The 27,336-nt window shown below is 44.2% G+C and overlaps 1 protein-coding gene across 1 annotated transcript; it reads right to left on the reverse strand.

Annotated features, from left to right (window-relative positions):
* Window positions 1–350: 350 nt before the first annotated feature.
* Window positions 351–25,348, reverse strand: LOC118080131 (vomeronasal type-2 receptor 26-like). Its single transcript, XM_035105062.1, has 9 exons — window positions 25,230–25,348; window positions 23,137–23,428; window positions 16,458–16,685; window positions 13,505–13,641; window positions 9,697–9,988; window positions 8,852–9,025; window positions 6,183–6,410; window positions 3,673–3,799; window positions 351–1,255 (listed from the first exon to the last, which is right to left on the reverse strand). Exons 1-9 carry the CDS (start codon window positions 25,346–25,348, stop codon window positions 351–353), a joined length of 2,502 nt encoding a protein of 833 aa, XP_034960953.1.
* Between the last annotated feature and the right edge of the window lie 1,988 nt (window positions 25,349–27,336).

Genomic DNA, 27,336 nt, shown 5'->3' on the forward strand with positions numbered 1-27,336 from the left:
GAATCCCATAGGAATGCATTGGGAGAAAAAATCCGTAAGTCGAAGCAACCCTATCTAAAAATTCGTAAGTAGAAAAAATCCTATCTAAACCGCATCCAAGATGGCGGATGGAGCTCCATTCGTAAGTAGAAACATTCGTAAGTAGAGTTATTCGTAAGTAGAGGTACCACTGTATATCAGCTTAGCAGAAAGCCACCTGCTGTCTGCTTTGGTAATGTAGCGTTTCTTAGGCTGGGTTGAGTGGGGGTTGGCTTCCCATGTGAGTAAGTAAAAAAGTTCACCATCTATCTGAGCATTTTCACACCCCAGTCTTTGAGAGGGTTTCACTCCCCCTTTACTTTCCCTCAAACTTAATCTTTGCTTTTCAACATCAGGTGCTCTTTTGTATTCAAATCAGGCCTCAAGACAATGATGTAGCATTTGGGAAGGAAGATGCAACTCAGGAGCCCACCACTGGAAGCCAAGATGGAGAAGATCTGCACAGCCACCATGTATTTCCCCTTGGTGCTCAAGTAAGTTGGCACAAAGGAGACCCAGACACAGCAAAACACCAGCATGCTGAAGGTGATAAACTTGGCTTCGTTGAAACCCCCGGGGAGCTTCCTGGCGAGGAAAGCCACAGTAAAAGAGATGGCAGCCAGAAGGCCCATGTAGCCAAGGGCAGAGGAAAACATAGTGATGGACCCTTCATTACACAGCAGAATTGTCTGTGTGACCTGGGAATCCATGTCCAGTTCTGGGAATGGGGGATACATTCCAATCCAGGCAATGCAAATGCCAAACTGAATGAAAGTACCAAAGAGGACAATACCATTTGCCAAACTCCTTCCCACCCACTTCCTGATGCTGTTCCCTGGTTTTGTGGCCATGAATGCCAAAACCACAGTTATAGTTTTTGCCAGCACGGAAGAGACGGCAACCGAGAAGATGATGCTGAAGGTGGTTTGGCGGAGAAGACAGGTGACTTCTTGAGGCTGGCCAATGAACAGAAGGCAAGAACAAAAGGAAAGCAGGAGAGAAGCAAGGAGGATGTAAGTGAGGTTTCGGTTGTTGGCTTTAACTAGTGCAGTGCTTTGGTACTTAATGAAGATCCCCAAAATGAAACCTGCGACTAGCCACAAGAGTAGGGCAAGGAAAGCCAAGATAATCCCCAGTGGTTCTTCATAGGAGAGGAAGACTATAGTCTTGGGGAAGCACTGATCCCTCTCATTGTTTGAGTACTGATCTTCTAGACACTCACGACAGTGATCTGCATCTGAAAGAAAGAAAGAAAGATTTCAATACGCCAAACATCAAATATTTTCCTTGTTAAAACATTCCTTGTTTGGCCCCCTTGATATTGAGGGATGATTTTCAATCATCATGGGAAAGGGAGGTCTTGGATGAAGTACAGACTTGCGGGCTGTCACATCTTTACTTGGAGTCTATGACAAACAGTCAAGCTAGAGCTGTGATGTCTCAGAGATTGGGCGATATTGCTAGACAAGAGGACATAGCCCTCGTGATACCAGGGATGTTCGTGGGGGAGCAGATCTATCAGGTTACACCAGCTCCTTATCTCGCGGAAATCCTATACCATAGACTCCTCACTGCGGCCAAATTGAACGTCCTCGAATCTGTGGTATTTTGGGGAAGGTACAGGGGAGTTCCATATGACCAGAGAACTTGCCATTGTGCCTTGGGGGAGGTAGAGTCCACTGAACATATCCTCCTGAGTTGCCCTTTCTATGTAGATTTAAGACAATATCTCATAGCCCCATGCCTATCTTAGCCTTTCCAGAGAAAGTCAGGTTGTATATTTGTTGAATAATCCTACTGAGAAAACAGCTGTCTTGGTGGCCAAATTTCTCTTCCTAGCTCTCAAGCATCGTAAGATTAAAATCGACTGCATTGATGTGGGTTTATCTGTATAGCTTTATTACGGTAGTGCTGCCCATGTTTTATTTTAGAGGTTTTTTGTTTTTATAGATGTCTTAGATGTTTTAATCTTGTACTGAGAAATGTATCTTATCTGACTGACGGTCAAATAAAGAATAATGATGATGACATTCCTTGCAAAAATGTAGCATCTTCTTTTTGTAATAGTTTTATTCCATATTCTCTCTCTCTCTCTCTCTCTCTCTCTCTCTCTCTCTCTCTCTCTCTCTCTCTCTCTCTCTCTCTCTCTCTGTTGCAGTTCCTAATGAACCTTTCTTGCGGATACAGCATGAAAACAGTTTTTCTGGAGCCTGTCAGATCTAGAGAACCAGGAATCACAGGATCATAGCTGAAGTGCAGAGAAAATTGTTACTTATCAGATAATGGACTGATGTTGAGCTGAGTACGGTCAAGACATATGCTGCAGTCATATTTAATCAGAACTGAAGCAACTTACCTTCCAAGTCCCGGACTGCAGAATCCGGAACCGGCATCCGTGTGAAACCGAAAGTTGCGTCGACGTAACTTCTGGTGTCGCTCTGCCCATCTATGGGCACCAAAAATGGCCGCCGCCAACACCAGAGGTCGCGTCTATGCACTTCCGGACATGCGTAGATGCGACTTTTGAAGCCAGCGGTGGCCATTTTTGGTGCCCATAGAAGGGCAAATCGGAAAGGAAAAAATGGCCACCGGCAGGAGAAAATAACGGAGAAAAACGGGAGACGAAGTGATACGGGGGACCACCGGGAAAAGGTAAGTAAAAACGGGGGGTTCCCGGGGAAAATGGGGTACTTGGCAGCTATGAAACAAGGACATTGAACCATATGTCTTGACAGCCCAGTCCTCTGATGCACTTTGTTGTGGAAGTCAAAAGCTGAATAGTGCTAGAAGTCAGGTCCTTATACCATTGGAATATTGTGGGTAGCAGTGCTGCACCACAACTCATGAGAAAAGCACGATGGGAGTAGGACAAGAGATTCGGTTATGAGAAATGACTGCGGCATCTTTCCAAACTGATGGAAAACTGTGGCCATAAAACATGAGTGTCATGCATCATGGTCAATTCATACATATACACATCATTTTATGTGTATGCTGCCTTTCCATAGTTAAAACTGTGATCAAGGCAGCTTGCAACATGTAGCACATTACACAATTTCAAATGGTAAGAAAGATAGTCGTAAATAATAAAGAAAATGCATCAGAATGTACCCAACCAATCTGAACAATTTCCACGTTAAATCATAGTAAGATCTAAAAATAAAGACACAAGAAATTGATATCAATGATGGCAACAAGCGATACCTCAACCCTAGAGCCTGTTCAGCAGCCTCAGCTTTTGTAGCTGGAGTCAGTCCGAGCCCGGCCAAGCCAAGTGCGAAAAGGTCTGCATGTCCTGCAAGGTCATCCAGCACTCACAGCCAAGATGGTCTCAGGATGTTGCATGACTAAAAGTGGTGGTTTAGCAAAGATTCCCTGCAAGCGCTTAGTAGAGGAATAGGGGAGAACTTTGAGCCCATTTGGGTCTCAACTCGTAAGCAGTGCATCAGACAGATGATTGCCCTGGAATTGTTTCACCAGAACAGAAATTTAAAAGGTAACTGTTCTGTGGAAATCTGCATCTTGAAATTCTGGACCTAGATTTTGCAAAGATGGCTGCCTTACAATTCTATGATTCTGCTCGGCAAACATTTCTTTTCAGACCTAGCATTACTACTTTCACATTGAAGCTGCTGTTCCCTCAAAGCCGTTTACCTGTGTGAGCAGAAATGGTTCCTTCTATGCATGGGACACATTTGTAGCAGCAAACTGGCTTTGCTTCTGGCACCACCTTGTGGGATCCAGGTTGGCAACTTTCTGTACAGGTAGAACAAGGCTTGGTCTGAAGGGAATAAAAAAACAAAGAGTGTTTGAGGAGTTTCTGCTTTGTCTGTAGATAATAAACCATCCTATTCAATGGATTCAAACTACAAGAAAGAAGATTCCACCTAAACATTAGGAAGAACTTCCTGACAGTAAGAGCTGTTCGACAGTGGAATTTGCTGCCAAGAAGTGTGGTGGAGTCTCCTTCTTTGGAGGTCTTTAAGCAGAGGCTTGACAGCCATCTGTCAAGAATGCTTTGATGGTGTTTCCTGCTTGGCAGGGGGGTTGGATTGGATGGCCCTTGTGGTCTCTTCCAACTCCATGATTCTATTCCGATGGACCTGTGTCTTGTTTGACTTGAATCTTACTCTCTCCTGTGATTGATGAACAAGGCCTGTCCAAAACATTTTGCTGCTCGTGAAGAACAGGACATAAGAATACAAGAACAGCATGCTGGATCAGGCCAATGTTCCATCTGGTCCAGCATCCTTCTTCCCAAAGAGGCCAACCAGATGCCTGTGGGAAACCAGCAAGCAGGACCGAAGCACAAGAGCATCTTTCCCTCCTGTAGCTTCCAGCAACAGATATCCAGAAGGGCTGTTGCCTCTTCCAACTGTGGAGGCAGAGCATCATTATCATGGCCAGCATCCATTGATGGAACAAACTTGCTCCACTCCATTACACATACTGGACTGGCAGCTGAATTTTGCTTGATGGTTTGTTGTGGGACAGCATCTTCCCCCACATCTGAGGGCAATAGAGTAGCCTAGAAGAGTTTGGATTTGATATCCTGCTTTATCACTACCCTGTTGTTGTTGTTTAGTCGTTTAGTCGTGTCTGACTCTTCGTGACCCCATGGACCATAGCACACCAGGCACTCCTGTCTTCCACTGCCTCCCGCAGTTTGGTCAAACTCATGTTCGTAACTTCAAGAACACTGTCCAACCATCTCGTCCTCTGTCGTCCCCTTCTCCTAGTGCCCTCCATCTTTCCCAACATCGAGGTCTGTTCCAAGGATTCTTCTCTTCTCATGAGGTGGCCAAAGTATTGGAGCCTCAGCTTCATGATCTGTCCTTCCAGTGAGCACTCAGGGCTGATTTCCTTCAGAATGGATAGGTTTGATCTTCTTGCAGTCCATGGGACTCTCAAGAGTCTCCTCCAGCACCATAATTCAAAAGCATCAATTCTTCGGCGATCAGCCTTCTTTATGGTCCAGCTCTCACTTCCATACATCACTACTGGGAAAACCATAGCTTTAACTATACAGACCTTTGTAGGCAAGGTGATGTCTCTACCCTAAGGAATCTCAAAGCGGCTAACATTCTCCTTTCCCTTCCTCCCCCACAACAAACACTCTGTGAGGTGAGTGGGGCTGAGAGACTTCAGAGAAGTGTGACTAGCCCAAGGTCACCCAGCAGCTGCATGTGGAGGAGCGGAGACGCGAACCCAGTTCCCCAGATTACGAGTCTACCGCTCTTAACCACTACACCACACTGGCTCTTTAGAGCACTGTAGAACACATAGCTCTTTCCTCCATAGCCTTGACACCATCCTGTACTTGTTAGCACCCACTGAATGGGGCAGCTGTCTCATTTTGCCCAGAGCTGGCACTGTCAGAGCACTTCCCCCAGACTTAGGCTGCTACAAGTTTAGGTGGACTCTAGTCAACAAAATCTTAGGTGGCAATTTATTTGCTAATGTTCAAGATGCTGTAAAGTGGTTCTTCTAATCTTATATGCAGAACTTATGACAACAGTATTTTAACCCCTGTATATCAAATGAGAGGCTGAGAGACAATGATTTGAATGAGACCACTGACAGAAGCCGTTGTTAATTTTCTTATCATTAATTTTTCTGATTAATTTATTAGAGCCATGTCTAGAGCCATGTTTCCCAACCTTAGGTCTCCAGCTGCTTTTGGACTACAACTCCCATCATCCCTGAACACTGGTCCTGCTACCTAGGGATGATGGGAGTTGTAGTCCAAAAACAGCTGGAGACCCAAGGTTGGGAAACACTGTTCTAGAGAATCATCTCAAGGTGATGTGCAATTAAAGCAGCCAATGCATTTAAAACAAAGCTAAAACAATACACACTCATGGCAAAGACCAATTTGTCATCTGGGAAAGCCTGTCAGAACCAAAATATTTTCAATTGTTTCCAGAAAATGCAGAGCTTTCTGGAATGCCATTCCACAAGGACAGCCAACATTCAAAGTCCTGCTCCAGAGCAGGTTTCTGACATCTTTGGAACATGCAGGAAAAACTTTCTCACAGATTGCAAGGATCTCATGGATCAATAAGGGATAAAAGGATGGTTGTATCTGGAGAGGCTTCTGTTCACAGGGTCCACACTTAGCTACTACATTTCACCAGCTTGTAAAATGCAAATACATTCCCCACCTTATTAAACCAGTTGGGCCACATGATGGTCTCCTCGTGAAGAGTCAGCTTTGGGCCTGAGGAGGCTTGGGACTCCAGCTTCCCCACTTTCACTCTTATGGCAGTTTCATTAGGAAACGTGACCAAATTCACAATATCATAGTCCGCTACCAGCTCCCTATCTTCATCAAAATACACTTCGTCCATGGTCGTACTGTTGAAGCGGATGCTTCTCAGAAAAGGGTGAAGCTAGAGGAACAATAATTTCAAGCTGGGTAATTAAACCGCTTTATTTGTTTCTTTTCATTTATGAATCACTTGCCATGAAGCATCCCAGTACAATTAACTATCTGGAAGTCCAAAATCTGTAGGAAACATTGGATGAGGGGATTTTGTGAAGCATGTGTAATTCAAAACTTGGGTCTTGTTCTTTCACGTGATAGTTCATGTCCAACTCCCATGACTATCTGCCTCAATGCACAGTTAGTGTGCAAAATAAACCCAATAAATACAGTGGTACCTCAACTTACGAAGACAATCCGTTCCGCGACTGCCTTCGTAAGTCGAAGTCTTTGGTTGTTGAAGCGCCCATCACATGCACGCGTGTTTTCGTGCTTCTGCGTATGCGCCGGCCGCGTGCAGGGGTGCATGGGGCAAAAAGACTTCCGGGGTTGTCGACTTCAGAAGCCGAAACCTTCGGAAGTCGAGTCGTTCGGATGTCGAGGTACCACCGTACATAGTGAGAGGTTTGAATGCTCTGACCCAAACTACTAATCTACAATGGTGGTTTCCTTCTGTCTCTTTCCCTGTTTTGTCCTAGCCTCTTTCCTGTCTGACTCCAATGGGATCGGGTCATTTGGCAAAATCTCCCTGTTGGTAAGGTTTTCCTGGACATTTTTGCTGATTTCATGAAAATCCCCCTGGATGCCAAAATGCTGCCCGATTCCCAGACGTGTCCACGAAAATCTGGACGTATGGCAGCCCTACCTATTGGGTTTGAACCCAATAGATCAGAGTGCCTTATGCCATAGAGGTTTTGCTCAGGTAGCGAAAGAGTGGGCAGCAATGTGACCGACTTCCTGGGAGCTACATGCCAATGGTGGGCAGGTCCAAAATAAAAGTGAGCATGGCCAGAGTGGGTGGGTGGAGTCCCGCCACACACTCTCACACCACACACGGTCAGATACTCAGCATACACGACACACATACTGAACACACCTACAATTTCTAGTCCAATATTGCTGGTTCTAAGTGGCAGTGGATCGTCAAAATCTCTTTCCCATCACATCCTTGTCTGGATCCTTTTAAGAGGTGATGCCAACGCGTCAACCCGTCACATTCTGCATGCAAAACATGTGCCCTTCCAACAGAGATGTAGCAAGCCCAGGTGGTACCCGGTGCGGAATTTTTTTGTCACCCCCCCCCCACTGCTTTGGCGGGAGCCATGGCTCCCGTCTGTCCCCCTCCTTCCCTCCCTGGCTCGCTGTAAAGTGGCAAAGTGGGAGCCGCTTACAGCGAGCCAGGGTGGGAGGGAGGCTGGGGGGGCTCGCCATAAGTGGCCCCCACTTTGCCGCTTTACAGCAAACTGGGAAGGGAGGGAGGGAGGGGGAGCCATGGCTCCCGTCCGCCCTTCCCTGGCTCTCTGTAAAGCAGCAAAGCAGGAGCCACTTACGATGAGCCAGGGAGGGAGGGAGGCTGGGAGGGGCAGGATCCTCTGCTCGCGGCTGCAGACGCAAACGGAGGATCCTTTACATGCGGCTGCAACGGCGTGGTGGCTGTTAGTGCCGCCATGGTGGGCCACTGCCTTGTCACCCCCGGAGACATGCCACTGGGAGCGCACCACCCCCACCGCCCCCTTTTGCAATGCCACTGTCTTTCACTACAATGCAGCCCCTCAGTAGTGGGACAGCGAGCAACATCACACTGCTTAAAGGGTTCCCAGAACCCAAGCAGAAGAAAATGGGGCATGACAACAACACGGGCTATCCATTTCAGCTGTCATTTCAATGGCTCTCACTGTTTCTCACCTGCCATGCCTCTATGTTCAGAAGATCCAGTCTGTCTTCTTCTGTGGCCATCATGCGGCTAGATACAGATGTGATCAGAGCATGGAAAGCATGTGCCACAATGTACACAGCATTGTACACATTGTAGCTCTCAGCAGACATACCATTCCCACGCCAAGATGTTGGAATGCTTTCCAGCTTTCCGCTCCCCATGCATCTTCTCCAGGTTTTCCGTGACCATCTCTGGTTGGAATCGGAGCAGTCAAATGTGTCGGACCAAACATGACCAAGGAAATGCCCATCTTGAGTCAAGAAAAGGCCCTGGGATTTTGTCCGCTGGTTTGTTTGGATGACAAAAGACAAAGCTCCATGGAAGAATTTGACATCCCAGTATTGAAAAGATGTGCTTAAGGTGAAGCCCCACAGAGCTGTGGAGATCCAAACTTTCCCTACAGGAGCATTGAATTTTCTTTCAGTTCTGCTTAGGACATGAGGCAACAGAAACATTGAGTCAGAATCACCATAATAAACGATCACGTTGGCTTTCCTCTGCATAATGTGTGCTCGGAAATCGTTGAATGCTTTTCTTGGAATACGAATGTTAATAGAATATACTATTGGAATCTTGTATGTGAAGGCTACACAGATGCCATTCTCAATGAATGCTGCCTTCATGGTTCTCACAAAGTGATCTCCACCATCATTATTTGGAGCAAATACACCGACCCATATCCACCTGAAATGCAGGAGCAACCGAACTATCCCCATGTATTGTGAAGTTTCCTTGGGGCTCATCCAGTAGGAAGAGGAGAACTGGGTGTTATCACTCAGAATATGGTCGACAAAACCGTAAGTGAGCTAGAAGGAAAGCAATAAATGCTTAGCATTCAATATAATGTGGACATTTGCTAGCAAAAAAATGGTTTCCACTGAAGAATGTAATATTCCAAATATCTACTGAGCTCTAAGTTCTGTGGACTTTGATTGGACTTACTCCCAGCATAAGTGAGCCTGGGGTGGTGGCAACCTGATTCTGAATCATTGTACATTTGTCTTCCACAATCTTATGCATGGTTGGCACGAACCAGCACTATTGCAACATTGTTTTGCAGGCCCCATGCACATCACAATCCCCTCCCTGCTGCCATTAGCAGCCAAGGGTGGAGGAATTCTGAGCTGAATTGCATCCTGTCCCATCTTTTCTCAACCTCACACTATTCACATTTCCTATAGTGCTCTGAAGTGGCCGGGTGCATCATCAATATGGATTATCGTAGGAAAATACAATAGCAGTCTCCACCTAAATTTCCCCAAATGCCCAAGGCACAACACAGTCTGCTGATGAACTAGGGGATTGCAGGAAATCTCACCATTGCTGCTCACCACCAGCTAAGCCCATCAGCACCACAGCTTATTGTGGAGGGGGATACTATACCAATGAATTTCTCAAACAAGGAGCTGACCATGAGAAAAAGACTCCCTTTGTATCTCTATACATGTGTGGCATTGTTGGCAACTTGCCTCCATACCTGAGGGACCTTGTAAACATCTAGCATGGTTGCCATCTGGAAAAAGGTTTCAAAGCCCCCTCCTTGAATAACAGCCAGGAGTTTTCCTTGCCTCCCACACTTGAAATTAGGGACCATCCAATGTGTGGTAGAGAACAGGTCTATGGTGGCTTCATAAGTATTCCTGACGCTGAAGCAGTTTTCATAGATGCTGTAGCCAAGGGTGATGTTGGGTAAGAGCTCTGGATTTTCATTGATCTCTTTAATGGCAAACAGGATGGCCAGGACGTGCGGATAGTTTGTCTCCAGTACCCTGGAATGAAAAGCAAATGGCATATCAACTGGTAGAATGGTATGTTCTAGTCCTGCTCTCCCTCCCCCCCCCAAAAACATGCCAGTGACTATGAGTGACCTACTTGGAAGGAAGACCTACACACAGGCTTATTCCACTAGTTTAAAAATTGTATGAAGCAGACCTGAGCTTCCTCTTGTAGATGTCTCATAGCAAGAAAGACCAAAGCCCTGCCCTGGCTAGGTTAGGCTTTCTTTTTTATATACTGTATTTTTTCATCTATAACACACACACACACACACACACACGTATAAGACGACCCCTATTTTTGGGGACTCCAAATCAAGAAAATGGGAGGGGGGCTGCATCCAAAAAGATTGTATAAGATGTGAATGAATGTTAAACGATGTATGGAAAAATGTATGCAAAAACTATATATATAAAGAGAGAGAGAAATCAAAAGCTAGCAACACTTACGGCAGGAAGTCATAGACAGGGTCAGATGTGAAAGCATGTGTTGGATAGATAGCTGTCCTCAACGGTATAACTCCAGTAATGAAGTAATCACCTGGTCTGTAATAATTATTTGGAGACATTCGTAGGCTTGAGATATCTGCCTCTACACTCATCACTAGCCCAAAGTGCAAATGAAACAATAACAGTGGCAGCATCATTTTAGGCCCAAGCATACAGCAGACACCCCCCCCTTCAATTGACTTTATTATACCAATACATTTGTAGAGAGATCTGCCAAGAAAGAAATACAACAGGCTACAAGCATCATCCTGTGTCTGACTTCAAAGTCTGTCATCTAGGGCTAATAGAGATGCAGTCAAACATCAGACCCATAAACCACCTCTAATTATCCAAGTCCTCATCCTTATTAGCCATATATACCTCTATCCAAATTTGGTGGAAGAAATGATTGATAATTTTGGGTTCGAATTGTTTTTATTTATTATTAATGCTCAAAAGGGACCTCTGGAAAAATGCTGTGGAATTCTGGTCACAGGGACACAAATCAATCACAATGGTTTTCATAATTGCAGGGTGTGTGTAATCATGCTCTCTCTGAAGCAAATGCACAGGTGCGCAGCAGGAGAAAACATGTTTGCAAAAGTTCACCCAAGTCATGTCATGCTTTCCTATACGACAATTGAAAAGGCACTGAACTTGGACTATGTTTAGTGGAGCTGTGGGCGACTATCAGCTGACCATAAGTGTCATCTTGTATTTTGCCTAAGGCAGAAAAAATGCCTTTGGACAACCCTGGGAAGCAGTTTCCTTTGCCACCACTGGCTCCTGAAAAAGAAGGTTGTCAGTGTGCACCAAGGTGTCCCGTGCCTCCACAATATAATCAGTTTCATCTTTATTGTCCTTAGAGAAAGAGGAGCTGAAAAACCAAGAGGAAGTATAACTACAGAGTCTAAATTGTGAGAACGACGTGTGAGGCTGCGCTGCGTCTTTACTGCTTCCATTGTGCAGAAGTTAAGAGAAAATTCTTAACACACAATTTACATTTGGGGGTGGAGGATAAATAAATGTGAAGAACTTCACCCCTTTTTGTTTAAATTGAAGGCTTTTATCTGTCAAAATTGTCACTATATTTATAAAGCACCAGTGCTATAGATGAGACTTTACAGCGTAGTATCACTGCCACACACACACAAAAAAAACCAGGTCCCTCCCTTCAGGCCCTTCCAGTCTAATTTGAATGGACTGAAAATCTCTCCCTGTCTACATTCCTTGTAGGAGGAATAGAGAGTTTCTGTAATTTTCAGGAAGTGCAAAAACTGCAACACTTAATGTGGAGTGTTTACAAGGTGATAAAGACCCCCACCCCCATCACCTATAGAACAGAGCAGCAGCCTAGCTGCTGTTAAATCTAAACCTCTTTATTGAATGCCCCCAAAACCAGCAGTTCCAGAGGGCCAGTGTGGTGTAGTGGTTAAGAGTGGTGGACTCGTAATCTGGTGAACCGGGTTCGCTTCCCCGCTCCTCCACATGCAGCTGCTGGGTGACCTTGGGCTAGTCACACTTCTCTGAAGTTTCTCAGCCTCACTCACCTCATAGAGTGTTTGTTGTGGGGGAGGAAGGGAAAGGAGAATATTAGCCGCTTGGAGACTCCTTAGGGTAGTGATAAAGCGGGATATCAATTCCAAACTCTTCTTCTTCTACATCGCGACATGGCATGTACTCAGTGACATTCCTTGGAAAGAAGATGGCTACTCCATGATAATAATAAAAAAGTTTTGAAAAAGTCAGAAAGTCTTCCCCACAGGCTCTGACAGCTGTAGGTTATGAGAAAGCTAGAGCAATAATCCGCCAACGAATTCCGGATGTGGAACTGCAATGACACGTGAGCGAGATGAATAAACACCCAGCAATAAAAGATAATGGGAGAGGATTTACCCAAGCAAATTATTTGTCAAAATTACAAATACCTAAATACAGACGATCATTTACCCTTGCTAGATTCAATGTGCTGCCATCTGCCTCGTTGCAGGGAAGATTCGAGGGTAAACCATATGCAGAACGAGTCTATCCCTGCGGCTTGATGGAGGTAGAAACTGTCTCTCATGCCTTGTTACATTGCCGTTTTTATGGAGATATACACTTGGTATTCATTACCCCTGCTTTGCAAAAATCTTCAAATGAACCCGAACTTCAGTGTTTAAAATCCCTGGTAGAGGACAAGGATCCTGAGATCACGTTAAGAGTAGCCAAATTCTGTGCGACTGCCATAAAACTCAGGGATCAAGTGGTGCTACCATAATGATTAAGGCCTTAAACGATGATTTTAGGTTGTATTTTAGTAACTAAGTTTAAATTTATATCTTTTTATAATTGTTGTTATATCTGCATTGTCCCTGTTATATTGATTGCAAATTCAAATGTATCCCTATAGTGTTTTATGATTTCCTTGATGCTGTATGTGGGCTAGAACTGGTCTGTGACCGTAATAATAAATTCATTCAAGTCGGAAAGTCCACACACACACACACACACACTTTTCTGAAATTTAGCTGTGCAGCACATTTGACAGAACCTTAATCTTTCCTTCTCATCATTAAGTGTGCCTTTGTATTCAAATCAGGCCTCAAGACAATGATGTAGCATTTGGGAAGGAAGATGCAACCCAGAAGCCCACCACTGGAAGCCAAGATGGAGAAGATCTGCACAGCCACCATGTATTTCCCCTTGGTGCCCAAGTAAGTTGGCACAAAGGAGACCCAAACACTGCAAAACACCAGCATGCTGAAGGTGATAAACTTCGCTTCGTTGAAACCTCCAGGGAGCTTCCTGGCTAGGAAAGCCACAGTAAAAGAGATGGCAGCCAGAAGGCCCATGTAGCCAAGGGCAGAATAAAACATAGCGATGGACCCTTCATTACAGTTTAGAATTATCTGTCTGATCTGGGAATCCATGTCCAGTTCTGGGAATGGGGGATACATTCCAATCCAGGCAATACAGATGCCAAACTGAAAGACAGAACCAAAAAGGACAATACCATTTGCCAAACTCCTTCCCACCCACTTGCTAATGCTATTCCCTGGTTTTGTGGCCATGAATGCCAAAAACACAGTTATAGTTTTTGCCAGCACGGAAGAGACGGCGACCGAGAAGATGATGCTGAAGATGGTTTGGCGGAGAAGGCAGGTGACCTTTTGAGGCTGGCCAATGAAAAGAAAGGAGGTCAAAAAGGAAAGCAGGAGAGAAACGAGGAGAGTGTAAGTGAGGTTTCGATTGTTGGCTCTAACAAGTGGAGTGTCTTGGTATTTAATGAAGATTCCCAAAATTGTACTTGTGATTAGGCACAAGATTAGGGCAAAGAAAACCAAGGTAATCCCCAGTGGTTCTTCATAGGAGAGGAAGACTATAGTCTTGGGGATACATTGATCCCTCTCATTGTTTGAGTATTGATCTTCTGGACACTGGTGGCAATGATCTGCATCTGAAAGAAAACATTGTTTTTGCACATCAAGCCCCAGAAATTTCTGTATTATCAATATACCGGTATTCCCTACCTAATGGAGCAATTTTTGTCTTTTTAGTAACTTTTTTCAATATTCTGAATTGTACTGCAGTTCCTAAGCAACACCTCAGAGAGGATAGGATGCCAGTAGATTTCCAGGTCTAGGGAATTCTGTCCAGGGTAAATAGCTGCTCAGCAGATAATGGGTTGCTACTGAGGTGAATAAAGCCAAGATACATGGTGCAGCCATGTTGAAATCACAAGCTGAAACAATGAATACTTCAGCCAGTTGCCATGAAGGCCCAGTCCTGTTGTGTGGTCTTCTGTGGAGCCAAGAACTGAATAGTATTGGAAACTAGGGCTGTGCAGCAGATTTGGCCAAATTGTGAACTGACTCAGGCCAATTTATGCCCTGTTTTGTTTAGGCTGAAGCAGCTACAAATTACTACAGAGTGGATCAGGTTTTCCTGAATTGATATGTAGCAATTTGTGTGAACTGGTTGCCCCAATCTTTAGAAATCCAGACAAACTGTCTCCAAACTGTTGCAATTATTAATTACAACACCATATAAGGACAACGCCAGCATTGGGAGTTTTCTAAGGTTAGAACCTTACTCAGCACTCTCCAGTCTCAGTGCTTGGCATGCATGGGGAGGTGCTGAACTCTTTTAAGTTCTCTTGGGAAACGGTTGGTGGAATTGGGTGACATTTGTTCAACTTGTGCTTGTTTCCTATCATTTCCCAATCAATCCCAGTACCACCCTTTAAAAAGTCAGTTGTCTGTGTCTTAGTATTCCCCTACCCCTTCCAATTTTGACTCTAGTTTTTAAATAAGGTCTCTTTACAGCTGGGTTCAGTTTTCTGTGTCTGATTCAGCATTTAATCTTGTGTTTGTGTGTGGGTATGCATGCGTTGTGAGTATATTCGACACCGTTCAGCATATAACAAATTTAGCAAAATAATCCCCTTTGCAGGGGCTGCTGTGGCTCAAAATTTCATGTCTCTAATTATTAAAAAGAAGAAATTGATGGCCAATTTGGTTTTGCAATGCAAGTCAATTGGCTTTTCAGGAGATTAGTATTTACTGGATTACAATCGGGATTTGAATCCAGTGCAGGTCAGATCAGGTCTGGAATGAATCAGGTCCGATCCAGATTTACAAGTCATGACTATAAATCGAATCGGGGTGAAGTCTATGCACAGCTTTTCTGCCACTGCAGTTTTGTGATTGGCAGTGTAGCACCACTGAAACAATTCGTGACAAATCTTGAAATTTCTTTCCAACTGTCTCTTTTTAGACCTAGCATGATTACATTCAGTGAACCTGCTCTTCATCCCTCAGAGCCTGATGTTCCTTCAAAGCTGTTTTACCTGTGTGACTAGAAATGGCTCCTTCCATGCATGGGGTGCATTTATAACAGCAAATTTGCTGTCCTTCTGGCACCACTTTGTGGGATCCAGGCTGGCAGCTTTCTGAACATGTGGAATGGGGCCTTGTCTAAAGGGCATCAAGAAAACAAACAGTATTTTAGGAGCTCTTCCATTCTCTGTAGGTACTATACCATTCAAGGACGCGGGTGGCGCTGTGGTCTAAACCACTGAGCCTAGGGCTTGCCAATCAGAAGGTCCATGGTTCGAATCCCCGCGACGGGGTGAGCTCCCATTGCGCTGTCCCTGCTCCTGGCCACCTAGCAGTTTGAAAGCACGTCAAAGTGCAAGTAGATAAATAGGTACCACTACAGTGGGAAGGTAAACGACATTTCCATGTGCTGCTCTGGTTTGCCAGAAGCGGCTTAGGCATGCTGGCCACATGACCCGGAAGCTGTCTGCGGACAAACACCAGTTCCCTTGGCCTATAGAGTGAGATGAGCGCGCAACCCCAGAGTCATCCGCGACTGGACCAAACGGTCAGGGGACCAAACTTAGATTCACAAAATGTTTAGGGGTATGCGTAACCCTGCATACCCCCAGAAAAAGCACTGTCTCTATCATCTATAAAGGTAAAGGGAACCCTGGCCATTAGGTCCAGTCGCAGATGACTCTGGGGTTGTGGTGCTCATCTCGCTTTAATGGCCAAGGGAGCCAGCGTACAGCTTCTGGGTCATGTGGCCAGCATGACAAACCCACTTCTGGCGAACCAGAGCAGCACACGCAAACGCCATTTACCTTCCCGCCAGAGTGGTACCTATTTATCTACTTGCACTTTGACGTGCTTTCGAACTGCTAGGTTGGCAGGAGCTGGGACTGAGCAACGGGAGCTCACCCCCTCGCAGGGATTCGAACCACCGACCTTCTGATCGGCAAGTCCTAGGCTCTGTGGTTCAGACCACAGTGCCACCCGCATCTATATCAACACAGTAATCATACAGCATTATTATATTTAAATAACAAATGTGAGGTTGCAGCTGAGACCAGCTTTTACATTCCCTTTTAATTTGAAATGTAGATATTCCAGCTCTTGGCTTGTGCTCCCAGCTACTACACGACAGCATAAAACATGAATGCACTCCCCACCTGGTTGAACCATTTGGGCCACACAGTGGCCTCTTCATCGATGGTCATCTCTAGACCTGAGGACTCCTGGGTCTCCAACTTCCCCACTTTCACTCTTACAGCAGTTTCGTTAGGAAATGTGACCAAATTCACAATATCGTAGTCAGCCACCAGCTCCCTATCCTCATCAAAACGCACCTCATCCTTGGTAGTACTGTTGAAATGGACGCTTCTCAGAAAAGGGGGGAGCTAGTAAGAAAGAGAAAGAGTCTCAACATCTGTAAATGAATTAGATCCATCCCTTCTTCCATCCCAATCTTCATTTCTTCATTTTAAATAATTTATTTGAAGGAAACAGAGGTAGTCCTTGAATGTGGGAACAAGTGAAAACAAGTGTTGGATCTATGATTTTTTTTGTGTGTGGGGGGGGGGAAGAATTCAGGAAAAAAATTGCTTTGCTCAGTTCCACAGCTACACACACTTCACTAGAAAAGTGATTCGTAGAGGTTACCTGTGAAGAAATTTAATTAAACGTTAAATAGAAAAACGTCCCAGAAAAGTTATAATGTAACTGTGGGTTTAGTGGTAGTCTTCTAAGAGGAATTAGACTTACAGATTCTTTTTTTTTAAAGAAAACCTATAAAGATTTCAGTTATGGCAGTTAACAGTAGACTCTTGCTTTTATATGGGACAAGAGAATTGAAATGGGTCAAATTGTGATAGGTCCTTTAGTGGTCATTCAAAATCATTAGGCCTTTGCTACAGTCCAATGAGAATACAGATTTCCAGGCAGAACCTGAAGACGGGTCAGAGAGAGCTTTAGTTAATAGATTAGCAATTTAGTTCAATCTAGCATAAATGGTTAAGGACGTGGGTGGCGTTGTGGTCTAGACCACTGAGCCTAGGGCTTTCCGATCGGAAGGTCGGCAGTTCAAATCCCCATGATGGGGTGAGCTCCCGTCGCTCGGTCCTAGCTCCTGCCACCCTAGCAGTTCAAAAGCACACCCAAAAGTGCAAGTAGATAAATAGGTACCACTGTGGTGGGAAGGTAAATGGCGTTTCTGTGCGTTGCTCTGGTTCGCCAGAAGCGGCTTAGTCATGCTGGCCACATGACCCAGAAAAACTGCCTGCGGAACGGACAAACGCCGGTTCCCTCGGCCTGTAAAGCGAGATAAGCGCCGCAACCCCAGAGTCATTCGCAACTGGACTTAACTGTCAGGGGTCCTTTACCTTTTTAGCCTAAATGGTGAGCAACAGGAGGCACACTTTATTTAAGCTGTGTAATTATAAATAATTGGTGGGGTTTGTAACCCCCAGTTTACACAGACAGGGTTCTTGACAAGGGGTGACTCTGCTGAATTAGCAGGATTGAGCAGATGAACCAAGCAATCACAACCAATGAGGAAATGAGACAGAATTGCAAATGGAGGGGCAGAGGCCAAAAGCAGAACAAAAAACAGGAAGGGACACAGTGAGGAATCACTTCTGTGGGTTGCATTATTCAATTACCCTTTTTCATCTGGCATACCAACAACCATTTTATGCCCCAGATCACCAGCTCAGAATTATTGACTTAGGCCAGGCATAGGCAAACTCCGGCCCTCCAGATGTTTGGGACTGCAATTCCCATCATCCCTGACCACTGGTCCTGTTAGCTAGGGATGATGGGAGTTGTAGTCTCAAAACATCTGGAGGGCCCAGTTTGCCTATGCCTGACTTAGGCAGGTACTATCATAATTGGAGCTGGCTTAGAAACACAGGAAACTGCTTTATACCAAGCCTGGCTACTTCTCTATCTAGAAACATTTTTTAAAATCTCTGGTTAGCGTTGCCTCTTTAGGAACTCAGGAAGAGGCACTTCTTCATCTGCTTATTTGAATCCTTTGAACTGGAAATGCTAGGAATTAACCGCAGACCTCCTGCATGCAGAGCAGACCTTCTACCGCTGTACTACAGACCCTCACTAGTGGGACAGAAAAAAATGCAAGTAGCCAGAGTTTAAGGGCTCATCCAGACTTGCACTTGTCCTCCGCCTAGAAAGCCTGGGTCTGAGGGGTTTTCTGATTGTCCCACACTTTCTAGGTACAGGTCCAAACAGTTTTGCACTTGTCCCACTGCTTTCCCTTGGAAAATCCATTCTTTAGTGATGAATTGGAGCAAACATCAGTCCAGAGAAAACCCAGTTGGTGTTTATGCCAATTCAGTGGTAAAGATCGAGTTCCTTCTGGGGAAAGCAGTGGGGCAAGGGAAAGTCTGAATGAGCCCTAAGTGAAAGAAAATACTACATGAACACAAAACCTTACAGTTGACCCCTAGCATTGATATACGAACACGCGTACAGTCAATTAATAGTTGGTTTTATTCCAGAAAAAACATGCCACTTGTCCGGAGCTCTCTGCCTCCATGACTTATGAATACCCTGATGATGACTCAACTAAATCCTCAGCGTTGTTCCTCTTCCTCTGGAAACAATGCGTGAAAACAAATCTCTTTTGTCGCTTCTGTGATGTCAATTTCCCCTTTTCTTGTACCCCTCCTCTCCTGCATTCCTGCTGTTAGGATCTCCTACACACGAATAGGACCTTGGTAACGATCACATGCCCGATTGGGATGTTCTCTCCCTCCTGGTCGATTGTTCGGGAGCTTCAAAAGCTTTCTCCAGCCCGAATATCACAGTGACTGATGCCAAGAAACATCAGCACACTTACAGTTCCGCAGAGTTTGCGCAGTTGTGTAACAGAACTCAGCAACTCAGCATTTTGGCTAATCTACTTTTATTTACATATAAACGCACACGGAGAACTGCAACATGGCTCCCTCTCTTTCTAGCATCAGGCAGCTAAAATGAAGGACAAAGGACAATTGTCCCACTTCAGGAAACACAGTAACACAAACATCCTGTCTCCCTCACTTCCCACTCTGTGGAGTGTAAACATACACCATCATGTGACAGACAACAATCCCATGACTGCAGACACTGGGAATGAATCTTCAAAACACCTGCACGCCTGAGAGGCTTGGAAACTGCCTCAGACAAACTATTGTCTGATAACTCCTGTTTTTCTCTGGGCTGTGAACTCCCCCCCTACCTTCCTCTGGTCTTCCCATAACAAGTCTCCCTCCGTGCTCCAAGTCTGGCAGCTGCTGTTCCTGGCTCCAACCTGACACCTCCAACGGATCTCTTTCCCTCTCCCTCTTACCTGCCATGGGTTTATTCTCAGAACTCTTCTGCCTTCTGCAGGCATCATATGGCTAGATACAGATGTGACGAGAGCATGGAACGCATGTGCCAAAACATAGACTGCATTATAAACGTTGTAGCTCTCAGCAGACATTCTTTTCTCAAGCCAATGTGTGGGGAAATCGTCATGTTTTCTCTTCCCCATACATCTTTTCCAAGTTTTCCTTGACCATCTGTGGTTGGAATCAGAGCAATCAAATGCTTCTGACCAAAACCGATCAAGGGAATATTCATCTTGAATCAATAGGTGGTCTTGGAATTTTGACCTCTTGTTTGTTTGGATGGTAAAGGACAAGGCACCGTGGAAGGATTTCACATCCCAGAATGCAAAAGATGTGCTTAAGGTGAAACCCCACAGAGCTGTGGAGACCCAAACTTTCCCTACAGAGGTCCATTTTCTTTCTTCAATCTTGTTCAGTATGACAGGCAACAGAAACATGGAGTCAGAATCCCCAAAGTAAATGATCATGTTAGCTTTTCTCTGTGTAAGGTGCGCTTCCAAATATGAATGTTTTCTGTGTAAAACATGAAAGTCAGCAGCAAACAGTTGTTGAATCCTATCTGTGAAGGCCACACAAATGCCGTTCCCAAGGAATGTTGTCTTCATGGTTCTCAAAAACCAATCTCCACCATCATGCTTCGGAGCAATGAGACCGACCCACATCCACCTGAAATGGAGGAGCATTTTCACTATCCCCATGTACTGTTGAGTTTCCTTTGGGCTCATCCAGTAGGAAGAGGGAAACTGGGATTTATCATTCGGAATATTGTTGACAAAGCCGTAAGTGAGCTAGTAAGAAAAGGAATCAATGTTTAGTGTGGGAAGTAATGCTCAGACATTGCCAGCCTAAAAGGGCTTCTCTTAGCTGCGCAACCTTACACATTTCACACTGAGTTGAGTTGAACTTACTCCCAGCTAAGTGGATACCAAATTATTGACATTTCTTTCCAATCATCCTATGCTCAACTACCTTTGCAGAGCTGTTTCTGGAGTACAGCCTTGCATCTGTGCTCTGTACAAACTTTCCCAAACTGAACTCGTTTGGCTCCATTTTTCTTGCTGCCGCACTGAACAATCAAGTTCTTATAGGTGCACGCCAGGTATTATGTGGAACCTGTAAAAATAAAGTTCAATTCTGCCAATCAAAGGGGCCAAGAGGAGACACATGGAGTATGTCAATCTTGGAGGAAAACTGGTCCCAAGTTGTTGAGGAAGCAGCGTGGAGAAGCAAATAACAATAAGAAAGTGTTATCTAAAATGTATAGACTATTACTTGATTGGGAAGCAAAAGATGAAGAGGTGAAAGGAGTTATGATTAAATGGGCAAAAGATTTTGGGCATACCATACAGGTGGATGCCTGGGAAAATTTATGGATCAGAGATTTAAAATTTACGGTGTGCTACACAGTAAAAGAAAACATTATGAAGATGTTCTATAGGTGGCATCTGACACATAGCAGCTTAGCAAAGTTGTATAAAACAAATTCAAATAAATGTTGGAGGTGTAAGCAGGCAGATGGAACAATATTGCATATGTGGTGGGGATGTAAGAAAATTAGAAACTTGGGATAGTGTCTATGTGTTGTTTAGTCGTTTAGTCGTGTCCGACTCTTCGTGACCCCATGGACCATAGCACGCCAGGCACTCCTGTCTTGCACTGCCTCCCGCAGTTTGGTCAAACTCATGTTCGTAGCTTCGAGAACACTGTCCAACCATCTTGTCCTCTGTCGTCCCCTTCTCCTAGTGCCCTCAATCTTTCCCAACATCAGGGTCTTTTCCAAAGACTCCTCTCTTCTCATGAGGTGGCCAAAGTATTGGAGCCTCAGCTTCACGATCTGTCCTTCCAGTGTGCACTCAGGGCTGATTTCCTTAAGAATGGATAGGTTTGATCTTCTTGCAGTCCATGGGACTCTCAAGAGTCTCCTCCAGCACCATAATTCAAAAGCATCAATTCTTCGGCGATCGGCCTTCTTTATGGTCCAGCTCTCACTTCCATACATCACTACTGGGAAAACCATAGCTTTAACTATACGGACCTTTGTCGGCAAGGTGATGTCTCTGCTTTTTAAGATGCTGTCTAGGTTTTTTTTTTCAGTTCTTCATAGACACTGTCTGTAGACAGACAGTGTCTATGAAGAACTGAAAAAAAAATGTTTAAACAAACATTCGTTAAAACACCGGAAGCCTTTCTTTTGTGTTTACTAACACCAGATATTCCAAGTGACAAAAAGAGGATATTCTTATATTCCACAACTGTGGCAAGAATGATTATTGCCAGAAAATGGAAGGGAGAGGAGATCCCAACAAAAGAAGAGTGTCAGATAAAATTATTTGAATATATTGAGCTTGCTAAAATGACAGAAATAATAAGGAATCAAATACCCCAAAAGTTCTGTAAAGAATGGGAGTGTTATAGAATTTACTTAAAAAAACATTGTTCCCAAGTAAAACCTTTATTCTGCTTTGATTAATTTTGGCAAAATACAGAACAGTTACTATAAATAAATCATATAATACTGTATGAAGAAATGAGAAACATCTAAAGAAGGCAGTTAAGTAAGGAAAAATATGACTTGTAGTGAGGTGGACGAAAGTCACCTCAAAAGATTAAAATGTTAATGATTGGTAATTTAGAATATTAATTATTGGTAAATGGTGGAGGAAAAAATGTTTATGTTGTTAATATGTTGTTTTTTAGTTTTTGTTCATCTTCAGTTTTGGTGTGAAGGTTGGATTTTTTTTCCTTTTGGATTTCTGTAAGAGGCAAAACTCAATAAAAATAAGAAGCAAAACACACACATACACAATAAGAATTTGCCCATTTCACTTTGTTAGCTGCTACTTGTGGTGGTATGGAGGGTATGTTGATGTGTGACTTGCAATGCAGCCTGCCTCTGTGTTCAGTGTTCCAGCCATTCAGACACAATCTTTTCCACAAATGCCACAATCCCCCCTCCAGGTTTTCTGATTCCACACTCACTCTTGAACAATCAGCCAGCCTTCCAAAGCCCCATAGCAGGTTCAGACCTCCTTTAGCGGTTTCTGTATTTGTGTGCCCAGCCGTCCCTCCCCAAAAATATATCATCTAGCACCATGAAATGAGGAGACATGACCACTTGCATTTAGGTCAAATCAGGCCAAAACTTTATTGACTACAGATGGAAGAGGTTTGGCATTGTAGGAAACTAAAATGGCAGCTTCCACTTCCATTTCCGAAAATTCCCCCGGAACATTACAACATTAGGGGAATTTGAGGGTATAGCAAGAAATGTAAATGGCGGCTCCAATCTACTCTGAGGCTCACAGCAATGCTGCTGCTGCTGCCATCCACTGCTGCCCAGTGCCAAAACTCATGTGGTTCTGCTTTAATGAGAGATCTCTCTCAAGCTGACCCTACAGAGAAGATCACCCTTCAATATCTGTGCATGCCTGTTATGTTTGGCAACCTGTCTCCATACCTGAGGGACCTTGTAAACATCTAGCATGGTTGCCATCTGGAAAAAGGTTTCAAAGCTCCCTCCTTGAATAACAGCCAGGAGTTTTCCTTGCCTCCCACACTTGAAATTAGGGACCATCCAATGTCCGGTAGAGAACAGGTCTATGGTGGCTTCATAAGTATTCCTGACACTGAAGCAGTTTTCATAGATGCTGTAGCCAAGGGTGATATTGGGTAAGAGCTCAGGGTTTTCATTGATCTCATTAATGGCAAAAAGGATAGCCAGGACATGCTGGTAGTTCCTTTCCAACAGTCTGGAATGAAAAAACAATTGGATTGTTTCAAATAATCATAACTGTCAGCTCCTGTGTTGTTTCATAGTACCAGGAGAGTAAGGAGAAATCTTGTTCTATGATATATCTCTGATTAAAGTCTCAACCAACAAGCAAGTAATATGCAACAATGTACATATACAAGAAAAAGACAGATCTCTTTTGCATATTTTTGTTGGGGGGTAGTTACAGGTAGGTAGCCGTGTTGGTCTGAGTCGAAGCAAAATAAAAAAATTCCTTCAGTAGCACCTTAAAGACCAACTAAATTTATATTTTGGTATGAGCTTTCGTGTATCTGAAGAAGTGTGCATGCACACGAAAGCTCATACCAAAATATAAATTTAGTTGGTCTTTAAGGTGCTACTGAAGGAATTTTTTTATTTTGTTGGGGGGTAGTGTGGCTAATTGGAGCTATATCTTGTCTCATTACATATTCTAAAGCTTTTTGGTCATCTACAAACTATCCCTTGCTTTTTCCTTTAGGACTAATTGCAGTCCTTAACGGTTGTCAACAGGTTTACCATTCCCATTGAGTCAATCACCCATCTCCTACTACCCTTCTGAGAAAAAACCCACCCCACCCTCCCACTATATATAAGGGCCTCGTGACTTCTGTTTCATAGTATCTGAAGAAGTGTGCATGCACATGAAAGCTTATACCCAGAGAACAAACTTAATTGGTCGCTAAGGTGCCACTGGACAATTTTTTAAAAAAATATATTGGATCTATATCAGTTTCCCTGAAACTTTAAGATACTTCTCCACTTCTTCAAATACTTTTTAAAAAGTGCTGTATTTGGAACATTTATAAAAAGAACAGTCCTTTAGAGAATGCTTCCCTCTGCCTTCCGTGCAAAAATGTGACTATCCTACTAGCTAGGAAAGAGTTAACTATTAATAAACTCCATTGATACGTACAAGCATCTATCAGGTTCAATCTATATATGATTTCACACCAAGGTATTTAAAGAGATTTATAGATCAGATGGAAATTATGGTGGTTTCTGCATTCTATGATTAACATCTAGCAATTTATTGGGGGGGGGGGTTCTGTTTGTCTTACACATGGATTTATTTCCAGTTTTAATCTCTATAAATCAATACAACAGATTATGTCCTACTGAACACAAAGGAACTTACTTCTGAGTAAACAGTCACAGTGAGGTTGACTTCCAAGTACAGATGGGAGAGAAATTGTATTAAACTGAGGTAGAAATGTGGAGAACCAAACATATAAATGGAATGCCCTCCCACTAGAGGTCAAAGAGAACAACAATTACCAGACCTTTAGAAGGCATCTCAAGGCAGCCCTGTTTAGGGAAGCTTTTAATGTTTGATGGATTTCTGTATTTTAATGTTTGATGGATCTCTGTATTTTAGAATTTCTGTTTTGTTGGAAGCCGCCCAGAGTGGCTGGGGGAACCCGGCCAGATGGGCGGGGTATAAATAATAAATTATTATTATTATTATTATTATAAAAAGGAGAAACTGAAATTGTCAAGTTCGCTCAACCCTATTTCCAAGAACACTGTAATCAAGTAACTCTCTGTGACTTCTTTTCAAATGTGTTGCCGTGTAGTGTCCTTCTGATCAGGATTGTAGCCAACCAATCATGCCCCTTTCCTGGATATGCCAGTCGATCCCTCCAACAGTCTTACCAACAGCACTCTGCCTGCATTCTGTGGATCCACTAAGCTTCCCGTAGATTTGCAGGGGCGGGCAGTTGCATGGAAGATCAGAATTGGCTGAGGACAATTAAAAACTAAGAGCAAACAACACTTACGGGAAGAAGTCGTGGACAGGGTTAGACCTGAAAGCATGTGTCGGGTACACAGCTGTCCGCACAGGTATAACTCCGCTAATAAAGTAGTCGCCTGGTCTGTAATAATTATTTGGAGACATTCGTAGGCTCGAGAGATCTCTGGGTCTGTTCCTTGCTAACCCCAAGTGCAAATGAAGCAATAGCAGTAGCAGCAGAGTCATTTTTGGCAGAAACAAGCAAGCTAGAGGCACCCTCCAAAGAAAAACAGAATCGCCTTGCAAGCCTCATCCTATGCTTGATTTTGCAGAGGAAGATGCCAATGTAATGTAATGAAACATCAGACTGTCAGACCATGTTGGGCTAAATCTCAGCCCTCATCCTTATTAGCCCACGAAATATATTCGTGTTGTTCTCTTTCCGATTTTGGAGCAAGAAGTTATCAGTCATTCTTGGTTCCTCAGTCGTGGTGGTATTAGTATTGACCTCAAAAGTCACCTGTGGAAAAGCCCTGTTGAATTTTGGTCACAGGAACACAAAATCAATCACAATGATTTTGATAATTGCAGGGGATGTCACCTGTGGAAAAGCCCTGTTGAATTTTGGTCACAGGAACACAAAATCAATCACAATGATTTTGATAATTGCAGGGGACATATAATCACCTCCCCAAAGTTGTGCACTTTCTCTGAGGGTACTTGCGCAGGTGCACAGCAGAAGAAAACATATTTGCAAAAGTTCAGCCTGAGCTATGTCATGCTTTCTAATTAAACAACTGACAGGACAGAAAACTTGGACTACTGTTTAGTGGAGGTGTTAGAAACTTTGACCCTCAAGACTTCTTTCATGAATATGTGGATTCCCTCTTTATTTTTCTTTGTGGTCCTCCTTCACCCTTGATGTGCCAGATTCTGGAGGGTGCTCAGCTCTCGAGGTCAAATGAGCCTTTAAAGGGGGGTGTCTGGTTTGCATGAGAATTGAAAAATTAACCCAGTGTTTCTCAAACAATGAGCTGGGACTGAATTGTCCCAGGCTCAGTTTTGGTATAGAAGCTTCCTCGATTGGCCTGTATGATGACTTCTACTTGGAGAGAGTGGGAGGAGCATATCCCAGTTAATTATTCTTGATCTCTCAATGGCTTTCAGTACCAAATGTGTTCTGCTGGAGCAGCTGTCCAAGTTTTTGGTGGGCAGCACTGCTCTGTGGTGGTTCAGGTCCTACCTGGATGGTTATTTTCAGAAGATGGTGCTTGGGACGTATTTTTGACCCTGTGTGTGGCCCTGTGGAGCCTCCAATGTGGGGTTCTACAGGATTCAAGTTGATCCCTTATGCCATGCAAAATGAACATGAAACCACTGAATGGGGTCATCCAGGGGCGTCTTTAGCAGATGCGGTGCCGGGCTGCAAATATCCGCTCAGTGTCCCCAAATTACCATAGATGGGGGGGATGAAGCTGCGCACTGCCAGCCATGGGGGGGGGTGCACAACTCTCCCCCATGCCGCTGCAGGAGAGCAATCCCCGCAGAGGCTTGGGAGGGAAGCTGCACGCCCGCCAGCCATATGGTTGACGGGGCGCAGCTGGCAGGTGTGCAGGGAAAGGGGAGGCCACTGGCAAAGCCGCACAGCTCTCCCACTCACTGGGGTGCCCCTGAGAGGCCTCAGTGTGTCAGCAATATGTTGATGACACACTACTTTACATCTGCAGGTGTGACAGAGGAAATGGTAGATCAATGTCTTGCTTAGCATTTGGCTGGATGAGAACCAATAAATTGAGGCTTAATCCAGACAAGACTGATGCACTGTTAGTGGGTAGTTCCCTAGATTGGATTCATGGGATGTGGCCTGTTCTCGATGGGGCTACACTCCATCTGAAGCAGCAGCTACATAGCTTGGAGTTACTTCTGGATCCATTATGGTTGCATGAGGCTGAAGGAACCTTAGTGGTGCAGAGTGCCTTCCACCAGCTTCTATCAGCTTCAGCTGGTGTCCCAGCTGCACTGCTACCTGGACGAAAATGTTAGGGCTTTAAACCTAAGACGCTGGCAAAGTAGCAAGGTCATGTGATTTAAGCTGTTAAGTCGTTAAGTTGTTAAGATGCTCAGTATATATAGAGTGTTTGTTTTGTTTGCCT

This window comes from Zootoca vivipara, chromosome 2, assembly GCF_963506605.1.
Source record: "Zootoca vivipara chromosome 2, rZooViv1.1, whole genome shotgun sequence".
Classification (NCBI taxonomy): Eukaryota; Metazoa; Chordata; class Lepidosauria; order Squamata; family Lacertidae; genus Zootoca; species Zootoca vivipara.